The 13,543-nt window shown below is 38.1% G+C and overlaps 1 protein-coding gene and 1 long non-coding RNA gene across 4 annotated transcripts in view; one reads left to right on the top strand and one right to left on the bottom strand.

The window, feature by feature from the left end:
• Positions 1-1,784: 1,784 nt before the first annotated feature.
• LOC110841161 (differentially expressed in FDCP 6) lies at positions 1,785-12,418 on the top strand. 3 transcript variants are annotated; one of them, XR_002547124.2, is made up of 10 exons: positions 1,787-1,942; positions 3,014-3,133; positions 3,770-3,991; positions 4,348-4,782; positions 6,344-6,607; positions 7,382-7,548; positions 8,690-8,826; positions 10,048-10,172; positions 10,920-11,156; positions 12,119-12,418. XR_002547124.2 is itself a non-coding variant. In XM_022086456.2 (9 exons), the coding sequence occupies exons 1-9, from the start codon at positions 1,844-1,846 to the stop codon at positions 11,055-11,057; spliced, it is 1,707 nt and encodes a 568-aa protein (XP_021942148.2). In that variant the 5' UTR covers positions 1,787-1,843; the 3' UTR covers positions 11,058-11,463. The 3 variants fall into 3 exon arrangements, 1 of the variants encoding a protein (XP_021942148.2); XR_002547128.2 differs by lacking the exon at positions 12,119-12,418 and having other exon boundaries at positions 1,785-1,942; positions 10,029-10,172; positions 10,920-11,060; XM_022086456.2 differs by lacking the exon at positions 12,119-12,418 and having other exon boundaries at positions 10,920-11,463.
• LOC147873389 (uncharacterized) overlaps positions 11,078-13,543 on the bottom strand; it is a 4,590-nt gene continuing 2,124 nt past the window's right edge. Inside the window, exon 2 of the long non-coding RNA XR_015535777.1 lies at positions 11,078-13,096. This is a non-coding gene — a long non-coding RNA (uncharacterized LOC147873389). The remainder of the gene's footprint in view (positions 13,097-13,543) is intronic.

Genomic DNA, 13,543 nt, shown 5'->3' with positions numbered 1-13,543 from the left:
GTAAGCTATTCGATGTAGGAAATTGTTAAAAATTATGCTAATGTTTATGACAATGATAATGGCAATAATAATGAGCATGATAATAAGACTTTTCCTATAATAAAATCGAAATAGTGAAACACATCAGTTTTGGCTACAGGTTGTTGGTACTTTAAGTGCAGAATTATGTGACTATATGTATAACAGCTGCATGGCAGTAATCAAACATTACAGCAAGAAAATACTCCTTAGGAACAAACCACACCACATTCAATCCATGGCAACCAAAACTGACAAAAGATCCAGTTGATTTTATCAAGGACTGTATTACATAATAAGGGGTCAAGATTGCTGCAGCTGAATTCACAAAAAGTAAATATTTATACAACAGTCAAACATGCTTTCAAAATATTTCTTTGAACTGCTGCTGCTGCTGAATGAAGAAAGGAAGACTCAAACTTGTTTAATTTCTGGGAAACTAGTGGCAGAGTAAAGTGTGGACCATGCTAGCTTGCAGTGGTGAGTTACATTTTGGAGCAAAAGAAGTTTCCAGTGATTGGAAGTGTGCATCAAAACGAACTGCAGAAGACGAAAATTCAGACTCATAAATTTTGCCCCTGTGAAGGGCTTTGCATCAGCTGTAGCTGCACTAAGAAAGAAGTAAAATATATGTGTTACATGTGCATACAATATTGTTATTCACAGTGAATATAATGAACGTATATGCTTAGTAGTATGTAAGCGAAATGGTGTATAGTGAGTTCGTTTGTTTATAGTTTAGTATTGGTGAATTAGTGGTTTGTGAAAATGATGGTTGTATTACTTTCAGAAATTCTGGATAGCTGTCTGTAATAAGGTCGAAAAGTAAATAATGTAATTGTTGAATATGGAGGATAATTGCCGAACAGTGAAACAGCTGGTAAGTATGGAAGTAATTGCTTCTAATAGCAACAAGACCTGCGTAAAAGCGACCATATTTTATTTATGATTATTATATCGCTATACAGATTCTTGTGACTGATATATTGCACAATTTTAGTTCATTAATATATTACTTGCCCGGTTATTTTGTAAGAAATTTTTCATTGACAATTTTCAAACCTCAACTGAATACTGCCCTTATGAATATCAGACTTCATCATGGTTCAGTACATTTCAATAAGGGGACTATGTGTTGATATGGATGAAATTGTTATTTTAATTATGCCATTTTGAAGGATATGGCCTTCTTAGGATACCATCAATGGATGGATAAAATTTATGTGAAAATGATTATACACATTTATTTTTACCCCAAAGTTGGATGAAATTCCCCCGATACATGATTACTTACGATATTATGGTTTTAAAATTGTTTTTGGCATTTGTATTGTCTCTATGGGGTGGGAGGAAACATTTTGAAGGTTGGATAGTAGTTAACGTTTTTACCGACTGCGATATTGTCACGTCGCCTTTGTGTTCATTTGTGAATCGCTCACAGGGCACAGGACATTTGACACGGCTAAGCTGTGTGCCGTAGGTTTGGAGTTATGCACCTGGGCTTAACCTTGGATGTCGCAGACCGTTGTCATTTGCCGTGATGTTTCCTGGGACTAGTCCAGGGAGACCAATCGTGCTGATTTATTTTGAAGTTGTGTTAATATACAATTTCAAATTTAGGTGAATTGCTTATATTATTTGGTGTATTGACCGTCAATTCTTATATTGTTATAGTAATAATTTTGGTGTCATCCTTTGCTGTGGGTGTAAATTTACGCTGTGAGCCGAATTTGTATGCTTTATATAATCCATGATGTTGGTACTATGTTCGCAGAAAGTGATGTGATGTTTTATGTAATTTGTTGCATATATCGTGTGTTGAAGGATGTCTGTTTTGTTTAGGAACGTAACAAATAGCATCTGGCATGCATTCAATTCTTTGGCTACAGATAACAATGGGTTTGTTATGAAATCAAAGCTTAAGGTAGTGTACGTAGAATATTTTTAGATAACTTGAATTTTCTGTACCCATATCAAAATTGATATTTAAAATGTAGGTGTGGCTAGGGGTGTGGAGAGTCAACAGTACCTTAGGGACAACTGGTTTTGTAGGTTGCCTGCATACTCCCACGTAAAGGCTAACATCAAAAATGTTATTTGATCTTGCAGAACCTTTTAGAAAATTTTCAGCAACGCAATTAAAAAGAATGGGTACAAAAACTTGAGGAGTACATATGTTTTAAAACGAAAAAAAATATGCTCTGTTTTTAGCTCTTCTTGTTGCAAATGGTTTCTGTCTGTGTCTGTTGAAATAAACTTGCCATTGTAAAAGTAATTACATAACTTGTACTTTTCATCAGATGCTTTTGACACAGTTGCAGGACATTGTTTACTAAGGATACTGTACTAAATGTTCTTTTACCCTTTGTGATACTGGCTGGCAGCTTGCAGAAGATTTTTATCCAGTTCAGAGCCGTAAAGGGAGATCAGTAGTTGAAGTGGAGATAAAATGTTTTTGTCCATTGTTATCTTTGTGCTTTATTTATATTTTGTTTCTTCCAGCATGTCTCTGTATACATTATCATCATACTTCTCACAACATGTACCCATTTGCTTGTGGTTCTCTATCTGATGTATGGTTGGGTAGATCCAGGGTTTTTTGGATGTTGCATCAAGTGCCTGTAATGCCTCATAATACCTAACAGTATTTCTTTTGACAGGCTGAAATAGTGTAGAATACTGTGTTTTTGAGGGCTACAGCGGAAGATATTGTGTTATTGATACCATCAGCTGCTTGAATGAAGGATAGTTCAAACTGTGATTAGCATAGGGCCATTGCTGTGTCTCTAAGAATATGACTTTGAACTGCACTGTACAGTTGTTTCATATTATTTTTCTTCTTGTACCCCAGGCCATGAGAACTTGCAAATGACATGTTTTGCTTCTCCAGCATTGCTGATACAACCCAGATCCCAAGATACCAACTCTTGTGATTCCCTTTCTTTGTTGTCAGCCCTGACTGGCTGTTCGAATAACTTGTGTTCTTATTCTGCAGGTCTTGACTGCAAACATTGGCACTTTATTAGATATCTATGGAGTTGAAAAAGGATTGGAACATTTTCGCAGTACATCAAACCTGAACTTTGAACATTACAGATATTATCTTCAAAAAGAGGTACTTATAATGAACATAAACATCTAGGAATCATTAATGAACTATAGCTCTTTAAGCATAATTTCTGTGTGTGTTTGCAAAGTAGCTGACAGAAGGAAAATGTGGCTGTGCAATGGCACTGCTGTTTTATATTAATGTCCACAAGCAGACCAAAAATATGGGGTCAGTAATATTCCATGTACCATATTAGGTTAGGTTTGGTTTGGTTTGATAACGTAAAGTTCTTACTAGTGTATGACCTGACAAATTTGATACAAATGAAACTTTTGGTGTTGAATAGTAATACAGTTTATTACAGCATTATCTTTGTAAATTACATTAAAAGTACAAAATTTATAAAACTTCTTTGTAAACTAAATCAAGTGTGAAAACATCTTCCTGGTGATTGCAGCCTGATCCCTGCCAAATGCATCAACACAAAACTCCAGACTCTGTCAGACTTACCATAGTCTTGTTTGCATTTCTTGCTATCAGAGTTGCTACTGTCAGAACTTAATTTCAATTTTTTTCCCAGTATCACGTCAACATTTCTTTGCAATTATAACAAGTTATACAGTGTTAATTGTGTGTTGTTTGATGAAAATGCAACTTACTGTGAGAAGTACTACTTGATTAAATTGATGCACATGTTTTTAGGTTTTTTCATCCTTTCCTGACTCTGCCTTGTCTCTGAGTGTACTAAGAGATTTGGAAGAAAGAATTGATGAAGTTTGCTGGCTGGTCTGTCAGAAACGTTACTTGGATCAGAGAGAACACTCTTTGTTTCAAGATCATTGTGTATACAAGTTATTCCGAATCTTCTGTCTCCTTGCTGAATTACTACCAGACAATAGTACTGACTTCCATGATTGTTTTCAGGTAAAAATAATATTAGCACCCAATTGTTCCCTGGGGGGGGGGGGGGGGGGGGAAGGTTTCCCTGGATGTTGTGTTTGTGACTCCTTTGATCCTATATCTATTTTTAGGGTAATTCACAATTAAAAATTGGAAGAATTGGGCTATTGCCTTCACAGCATCTGTCTGTCCGTCTGTCTGTATGTGTGTAACAACTCAAGAACTGGTGACATGTGGAAGTGAGGGTGGAGAATACCCACACGAATGCAGACATCTCTCGTGCCTTTGCCAGAGATAATTCATACTCTTGAGAATGTGCCTGAATTCTGATGCTCTGCGTACATCTCTTAACTTATCGTCATTATAAATTCACGTTGCAGGTTCTTCTTCATCTTTCAGAAGCTCAAAGTGTAGCTTGCCAGCTGGAGTCTGCATTGGGATTGTCTGAAAATGATGCTTCTTTATCAGGGTTTGATTCCATAGCTGGCGTGACGTCAGCATTCCGTTTCTCAACGTTTCTTGCTATTCTCGAAGCAAGATGCAGTGCTAGAGATGTGGACAGGAGCAGTTTGGAGCAGGACGGTATTGATGAGGCAGTTACTGATATGTACAACATGTACTTGTATGACGTGATCAAGAAGGGTCCCCTATTGAAACGGGGCTACTTACTGCCAACTCTGCGGGAGTACTTGTTTGTCCTGCAGCCTACAGAACTGAATTATTACAAAGCACAAGATGAGCGAGAACATTGTGGAACCATTACTCTTAATGCACATTGTCGTGTAGATGCGTGCTCTAACACTGGGCGAGACAAGGTTAGTGTGATAGCAAAGTACTTCCTGAATTTTACTATAGTTATATGTAAAAATGTGTCTCATGTGACTAAATGTGATGGTGTTCTGGTGCAGTCAGCCAGGTTAGTTTGATTTGTGTCTGGAAGTAAAGTTCCAAGACTTTCTTTCATCAGGTGGCAGCACTGGCTTCAGTTTTGAAATTGAAAATGTTCCTTAACCTTCCTCTCAATATTGGGTTATTCATTTGTGTTTTATGGTAGTAGCAGCATTTTATTCCTGTATCATCTGTGATCTGTAAGTCACATATAATGTTTTACCTCTTGCCTCCTCAGTTCTAGAATTTCATCAACACCTGGTGGTTTATGTATTTTGAAGTTTTCATTGGCAGTCTCGGCCTCTAATGAACTGGGCTGAGGTACTAATGTTTCAGCTGTATTTCAGTCTGCTTAACATTATTAAACCTTTGAAACTGAAGGTTATCTGAATATTATTTGAAGTTTCAGCCTGTACCACAAAGAAAACACAACATGTCTTCGTTACACAGATCAGCTGGTCAGTTCTGCGTAAGGAAATAATTCCTGCACACACGCGCACACACACACAACTCCCCCCCCCCCCTTATTATATTCCATGGATCAACAGGTTAGTCACATGACACGAGGATGTTAAATAAGCCATAATAATATGATATATATGAGTACAATTTGTACAATTATAAAGGAGTCAGTGCCATCCCTTCTTGCAGTATGGCCATACAGAGGTGTTTGGTTACAGATTTTTGAAAAATACAAAATTTTGGAAGGATATTTTTTGTATAATGTGATGTAACAACATGGATGCTGAATAAAAGAAATTATCTTCAGCAGGATTTGATCCTGTGACCCCACATGTACGAGTTCATTATGCTACCATGGACCTAAAGCACCTGAATTGTAATTATTGGTGTACAGTACTTAAAGAAGGCTTTAGGACCACTTGATTTGTATAGTTTGAAATTAATGTTGTCCACGTAAAATAATCAGTGTAGTCTTTTATTGACAAGCCAGGGAAGTGTACACCGTACCAGAATACACAGTATTCCCATGGGTTCTTCGTAACACGTTTAGAAATATTTCATCTGCCCTCCCCCTCCATATACATTTTTTCAAACCAGTATTTCCTGAGCACAGCAGATTAGCTCCAGTCATTTGCCTCACTTAATCTTGTGCTGTGTGCACAATTATTTATCAATTACATTACCAGCCGGTTCAGTCTACTTGAGAACATGCACATCCTTTCTCCCTCTTACCCCCACCCCTCTTTGTCTCCATTACTACCCTGAAAACCCAAGAACCAGTATTATTGTTTATATTTCTTCATCGCCATGTGTTACCATAATTTCTGTTCTTCTTTCATTTATTGTAAATTCAGAACACACACACACACACTTTCTGTTACTTTGGCTTTCACCTTATTTTATGCCACACTTAAAAATGGGGTTGGCCCCATTATACTGCAGGGGCCAGAAAGTCAAAATTTATATTTGCTGCAAGTTGTTCACAATTATTCTGATTGTAAAGAATCTCTCATATTCACTTGACAGGTGCAGAGGTTCGTGCTGTATACAGGAGAGCGTAACATTGAGTTGGCAGCAGCAGATCACTGCAGCAGGTTGCAGTGGCTGTCTGCTTTGCAGACTGCTATAGCTCATAGTTCTGGTACTGGATATCAGCGTCTGCAGGCCCACCGTCGCCAGCAGCAGCGTGATGTGGCAGAAAAGAACCGCCGCATCGAAGAAATCCGCCGTCGTAGCAGTCATCTTTTTGATATGGAACAGACCCGTGCCCAGTTGCAAGCTGAAAAAATGGTAATTCCCCAAGTATGTTGTGCTTAGATGGCTGTCTTCTGTCCAACACGATTGCCAACAATCGATAATGGCCAAGGCACCAGAAGAAGAAGAAGTCTTCTTTGGGCTGAAGTACTGAAGCTGAATTTTTGATGTTTCGGTTAATCCTGACTTCCTGGTGACTAGTGATTTTTCTCCCTAATTTCTTTATGTGGACCCTTTGGTAGCAACCTTTATGCTGGTATTGAATTTCTCATGGTAGTTGTTGGTGTTCATCATTACCATCTCACCTGGTTGCAAATTATGCATCCATTGTTCCCTTTCCTTAGGACCAATAATACTTCCTGTTCTGCTTAAAGTCTTTATTACTTGTGTTGTTTTGGTGTTGCTTGAGAATGGCAATTTTCCTGCAACGTTTCCGTTGTCTTCGTTGGTAGAATTAGGACTGATCTTTCCACGCCACTGGTAACCTTCCTGGTGTTTTTTAAGATGACAGCTTGTGCTCCAATTTGAATCAGTCGACAGCCCAAGAAGATTTTATCATGTGTACTTCTTTCTGTTTGGAATTGTTCTTTGCAGCTGTGAAAAATTATTCGGCATTTGCACATTAATTAAATGTGTCTACATTTTATGTTCAGCTTTACTAAAAGATTTTATTGAGTTGAATAAAATACATACTTTTTTAAGTTCAAACTGGACTGAACCACTCTCATAGTCTGTGAAAAGTATCACTTCACTAAAATGTACTTTACATTTTGGAAGACAGCACATCACCTCCACACTTGTCTGTGTTAGGCTCGGGTAGCAGCCGAGAGTCAGGCGCGAGCCCTGGAGGCCGTTCATCTTGAAGAAGAACGGAAGCTGCAGGAGCTGGAAAATGTTCGTGCCAGACTTGAAAAATTGCTGGAAGAGGAGACACAAGCCAAGCGGGACGAAGAGATTGTACGAAACTTGCAGGCTAGGTGAGCACGTTGTATTGATTAGTGTTGCTGGGTTTCAGGACTTTATCCATTTCTGGTATTCAGTACAGACCACAATATTTTGGAAACTAGATCTGTTTCCATCCTTTGGTGAGAAGTTGAGGAATACCTTTGGGACAATTAGAAAGAGCACATGCGCTTTGCATTTAACTGCAGAACACCTCTTAGCACTATTAACACATATAGTGTTCTGTGGTAGAATGCATGATCTTCGAGTTTAATTGTGGGGTACCACTGGAATTACCAGTGCTTCTACACAACTTTATTCATTATTTTTACAGCTCTTTAGCAAGTTTTTTTTTCAATTGATGTATCAGCCATATTATTGATTACTCTGGTTACTCATGGTTTTTGTTAGTCTCCTCAAGCAAATACCAGGATAGTACCTTGACATTGAAATCCTTGCCTACTTGACATGCATAATCATTTTCCTGTCTCTATATATATATATATATATATATATATATATATATAAAAACTATAGCAGTTGAAAAAGAACAATGTTAAATAATAATTGCTTGATGGTTCTTATACATATTTATTTTTTGGACATGTACAAACCCAGAAAGGTCGGAATTGATCTCATCATGGTCCTAAAGTAAATAATCCATGCAGCCAAGTGAACCGTTATAAATTCTACAAATTTTTAAATTTGTGGAAAAAAATTTTGTGTGTGCTTTTTGCCCATGAGAAAGCAACACAGCAAATGATTGCAACCACTTTCTTTCATTGTTGATTTTGATGCCAGAATGTTGGTAACCTAGCCTCACATGCGTACATCGCATCACAATTTAGCAGACATAATAGACATCTACACCTTAAAAACCTGACATCTCACTTTTTTTACATTTCGTTTCCAACGATCATAATTTCAGTTGGCCCTGACAGCACTGAGAAGTTGTCACAGGTGAAGGAATAATGTGGCTGAGAGTGCAGCAAAGTAAGTAAAGATACAACTCAGACAGATAATGATGTGAAGTCTGCTGCGGCATGTCATGCATTTAGCATTTTTGTGCTAGTGGAATCCAAGCCTCAATTATGATGAGCACCTTGTATTTTTATCACAATATTTAAAAATATATATATTGTGTTGGATAATTAACATTTCACAATATTTGTGCAGAGTTCTAAGGGAAGAGTGGGAGAAACGTGAGGAATTGGAGCAGCTGCAAGACGAGCAAAGAATTTTACTTGAACAAGAGCGAGAGAAGAGACGGGAATTTGAGACGAGACAACATGAGAAAGAAACTAAACTGCTAGGTATGGACTCATATTCTTCTCATTTCTTTTCGCTCTCCCTACCCCCTTCTTCAGTTACATTCTGATTTATGAACAGAACAGTAATTTAATTTGTCAGTTTAATTTTGTAGAACCGAGAAGCTTTAGTGAGTTGTTCTGGGACTGTAAAATGTCAGCAAAGATTAAAACACATCACCTGCCTATTTTGACACATGGGTCAGAAATGTAAATATTGACCAAGATGTTCGTCAACATGACGAGGTGTGATGGGCTGCATCCAACCCATGATTTATAGGTTGAGGTCCCCTGGTTCATTGGATGTTTGATCACGTTATATAGGAGCCATTTCTCGTGAGCTTCATACAGCCTCTTCCTCTGCATTAGTACTGTACTATGTGAATCTGAGGCAATGTCAGATGGGAACTCCATTTCTGTAAGTTCTTATTTTCTGATTTATGTTTTGGAGGCTCAGTAAAAAATCATATCTTGACAGTTCTCAATCTTGCTTCTCTCTGCAGAAGAAGAAAGATCCATAGGTTTTAGACTTTCATTGCTAAAAACCTTCTGGAAGAAGGTGGAAGAGAACTGTAACTGTGCCCTCAGTCTGCATGAGAGGGAGACCAACCCCCTGTGGCCACGAAATTAGCGTAGCCAGCAGTGGCGTAACACAGGCAAGAGGCTGTGTTGTACCATAAAGATTGATAAATTGTGTTCAGTTGTGCTAACTTTGAAGTTGGATTATGCATGTGTCTGTGTTCTTTGTATTACAAAATTCATTTATAAACACTTCACAGCTATTTAGGTGTCCATGCTGGTTGTGCTCTATCATTGAAGTCGCAGCCCCTTAGCCAGACCTTCATCCATAACGAACAGTAAATGTTACATAGTTTGAGGTCAGGAGACTTTTATGGATAGGGATGAACCGTGCATAATGAGTTGGTGCTCCTTAAGAAGCAACAACTTTGCTGGGCTAATGTTGTGCAGGTGAATTGTCAGTGGTCAGAGGGTGGGAGGGGTAGCAGGTAAGGAAGCATATACTGTCTAAACCATAAACATTATTTCACAGTGGCTGTGTATTACTGTTTCAAGTAATATTTTTAGTTTACACAGTATATGCATTTGTTTTCCTTCTACCTGCAAGCTAGTGACATAGGCGAAATGCGTGGTTTGGTCATGACTGCTGTACAGTTTCTTATGCACTAAAGCCTCTTTCTCTGTTGTAGTTTTGCTTTGTTTGTACAGAGGCAGAGAAGCGATTGAGGCAGCTTGAAGAGGACCGGCTGCAGCTGGATACAGAGCTTAATTTTGCGAGGGACAAGATCATGGTCTCCGAGAAGTCAAAAGAGGTGCTTGAAGCGCAGCTCAGGGTCAGTAAAATCATTAGAAGTCAATTTGCAGTTGTCCTGAGTTTAGTAGTAAAACTTCATGTTGACATTTTTGTAGATCAAGAAGTTTCTATAGACATTTATATCACATGTGAATATGAACTAGTTTAACTTGTAACACCACTTGTCAGGGTCGACAAATTTGCTAAAGCTTCCAGTGTTTGATTCATTATTATTATTATTAAGTGTTCTGTCTTACGACAGGTCCATTGCTCTGCCCAGAAAGAGCTCTCCAGTTGTCCCTATTCTCGGCTTCTCGCTTTAATTCCTCGAACGTCATCTTCTTTCCTTGATTCATATCCGGGCATATTTCCAAAGTGCCAGCCATTTCAGTTCAAAAGCATACATTTTAATTTTGCTTTTTATCAACAGATTTTCTTATTTAAAACTTTTATTAGTGAACTTTCAGTTACCAAGGAAGAAAGCAAGTTATCATTGCAACATTTTTACCATCCACGTTGAGTTATGTGATATTTGAATATGAAATGCAGCATTTTACATGAGTATGATTACTGAAATAAACTGAAAAAGCATTGACATATAAATTGAAGATTCTCTGTGTCCACATCATTGGCACGTTTTTGTGGCAGTCTGAATCCCTTTTTCTACCCCATTAGTATGAAGGTAACCTAAAATTCAGTCTCCCATCTCTTAATTTTCTTTCTACCATTTTAACAAGTTTTGTCGTATATTTTTGTCCCAAGACAGTAAAGTGGTGGTGTGTTGCAGGTAATGGGGCATCAGGTACGACAGTCAGATCGCGTGAGACGTGCTTTGAGCTTCATGCCTTCTACTAAAGAGTGTCCAAGTTTGGTCAGTTTGCGTCGACCAGCACGAGACAATGGTCAAATGACAGATGATGGTTAATTCCTGATGACATCATTAAATACTTGCTTAACCCCTTTTACTGATGTGTCATGTAACATGATGGAGTACGCTGTAGCTGTGGTGTAGTCTCAAATGAAGGTACGTCCACACAGAGTACTTGTGCGATCGAGAGCCAGGATGGCTGAGACATTCATATTCATTTAAGTATTTCACATGTGTATGATCTGCCTTTAGTCTGTGCCGTCTTGCCGCATAATGGTCCATATGCAAAACCAAACTAAACAGAGGGAAGTTCATGTACTTGCATGGTGCTATTACATTCTAATCAACAACTATATTTTTTTATCAGACATTTATTTTTATTTCTAACACTAATTTGTACTGTTCAGTGTTGAATGTTGTTAATTTTTTATACTTAATATATTTTAATGATTGCTACCTGCTATCTTGAATTTTAATTTTATCCACAGAACACCTTCAAGTTTCCTCACTATCATACTCGGTATTGAATCCTGATTTTGACAAGAAAATGTTTTATTAGTGCAAACTTAATCCCTGTTGTATGTGCAGTCTACAGCCTCTTCTGTATGTTAAACTCTTGAGTATAGATGTAGAATATTCTTTTATTTTAAATTTTATTTGGTGTATACTAGGGGTAAAAATCATTGTTTATTAAGTGAAGTACGTTAGAAGATTTAGGTTTTTGATGTTTTTATAATGGCGTGCACACGTGATCTTCGCCTTTCATACTCTGGAAGCTGCAGTTGATCTTCTTACTTTGTCTGTGGGCATCCGATATCTCTCTTCGCAGTAGGTTTATATTCAGTAAACAATTCAGGTACAATGTCTTGGTACTTGGGTCTTCTGTAGTAAGTGGTCTAGTCTTTCTTCTTGTAACTAACTAATTTAATATTAGTCACTTGTATGAGGGTTCTTTCACGTTCAACCTGCTCATGGTGCTACTGGCAAAGACAGCCTGTCACAGGCGATAATGTGGCTGTGTACATTACACACCAGCAGTCAACCACGAACTGTACAACAGAAAAAGGCGCATAAGAACAAATTGAACATTTTGACATGGTCAAATGCTTGCATTCCAGTTACAGAATCCATCCATGACATCAGTGAGCACCTGATGCTGGTGTTCAAGGAATCTGACATCATAAGTGCACAAGTTATTGTGAACCCTCCAATGCCATCAAGACAAGTGTCCCAGCATCCTTAAGAGGGGTGTCATCATGGACATGGACATATGTTCATGACAAATGGCTGTTGTCATGTTCTCATGACCAGTGTCATTGGCCATGGGTCCATTTCAAGTTTAGTATGGCAAAACCTTTTTAAAGTCCTGTGTTTGTTTCTGTGATGTATTTCAAATAAATTATTCCTTACAGTATTAATTGAGAAGTTTGCTCTTGAATTTTGGCTACTAATGCTGTTACATCAGATTGGCAATTGTCTTCCTCAAATTCGTGAATGCAACACTACTTCCACTGGTAAAATTATTTCTGAAATTGAAGTTCTCATGATTCATCTTGGGAAAACAGGCATCGCAAGGGAAATTTTATCACCACCACTTAAAACTTTTAAAGTGAGAAAGTTTTGGATGAGCTGTTTCACTTAAACTAGCCAGTTTGAAGAGTTCTTGACTTTGTTTACCTTTCACAGAATTAACTATGATGTCTAATCATCACAAAGATGTGACATCTGCCATTTCGTGGTGGCAAATGGAGAAATAAGTACAGCAGGTTTAATGGGACATGAGCTAAGGACTTAAGTTGTTTACCACTCAAATGAATATTGCAAAACCCATAGCCCATGTCCCATTGAACTAACTGTACAAGAATGTGAATCCATGTTCAGTTCCAGTGTCAGGTTAATTGTGATGCATTGTGTCTGATCCTTGGATTCATTTTCTAGAGGCCTAAAGGTTCAATCTGAACAATGGATGTTACAGCAAGGAACAGCCATTCCCAGCGTCTAGTAGACGACTATGCTGTGCTGGGTTTATGGCCAGTCCAGTCTATTGAAAACAGCTTTCACTGCACACACAGGTGATGTCTTCTTGCCATACCAATCTGTTGAGCCAAGGATTTAAAAATTTAATCTTTACATCCCATGCCACTGTATCCATCCAGAACAACATTGCTCTTCAGTATTGTCCTGTAAGTAAAATTTGGGACAATTGTAGCCTAGCCCTGATGCTGGCATGTGAAACTTCCACCTACTTATTTAGGGCTATATTTCGAATGGAATGGAATGAGGACCCTGTTGGGGAGTGTTAAGAGTGAGGCAAGGCTTCTATATTTTCAATAATATAGTCATGGGGGTAGATTTCCCTATGGATACTGCTGTTAGTCGAAGGAATATTATAGATGTGATGCTAGGCATATATTAAGTCGGTAATGAGGGCAGTGACATCACAACTATAGGACCCACGAGAGTCACACTTGTACGCACTACTTTAGGTGGTGAGAGGACTGTGCAGTCAAGAGATACGGGCACCTTGTGGGATGGCTATATGA

This window comes from Zootermopsis nevadensis, unplaced genomic scaffold (genome assembly GCF_977971745.1).
Source record: "Zootermopsis nevadensis isolate Lab colony 2312 unplaced genomic scaffold, Znev_1.0 Znev_ptg000019l, whole genome shotgun sequence".
In the NCBI taxonomy this organism is placed as follows: domain Eukaryota; kingdom Metazoa; phylum Arthropoda; class Insecta; order Blattodea; family Termopsidae; genus Zootermopsis; species Zootermopsis nevadensis.
Note: the sequence above shows the minus strand (reverse complement) of the source record. Positions and strands in the feature narration are given on the sequence as shown.

Bases quoted from the DNA above. Each gene is read 5' to 3' on its own strand.
- LOC110841161 (XM_022086456.2), top strand. From the start codon at position 1,844: ATGTCTGTTTTGTTTAGGAACGTAACAAATAGCATCTGGCATGCATTC. The intron at 1,943-3,013 runs GTAGTGTACGTA...CTTATTCTGCAG, and splicing joins TTATGAAATCAAAGCTTAAG to GTCTTGACTGCAAACATTGG. The intron at 8,827-10,047 runs GTATGGACTCAT...TTGTTTGTACAG, and splicing joins GAAAGAAACTAAACTGCTAG to AGGCAGAGAAGCGATTGAGG.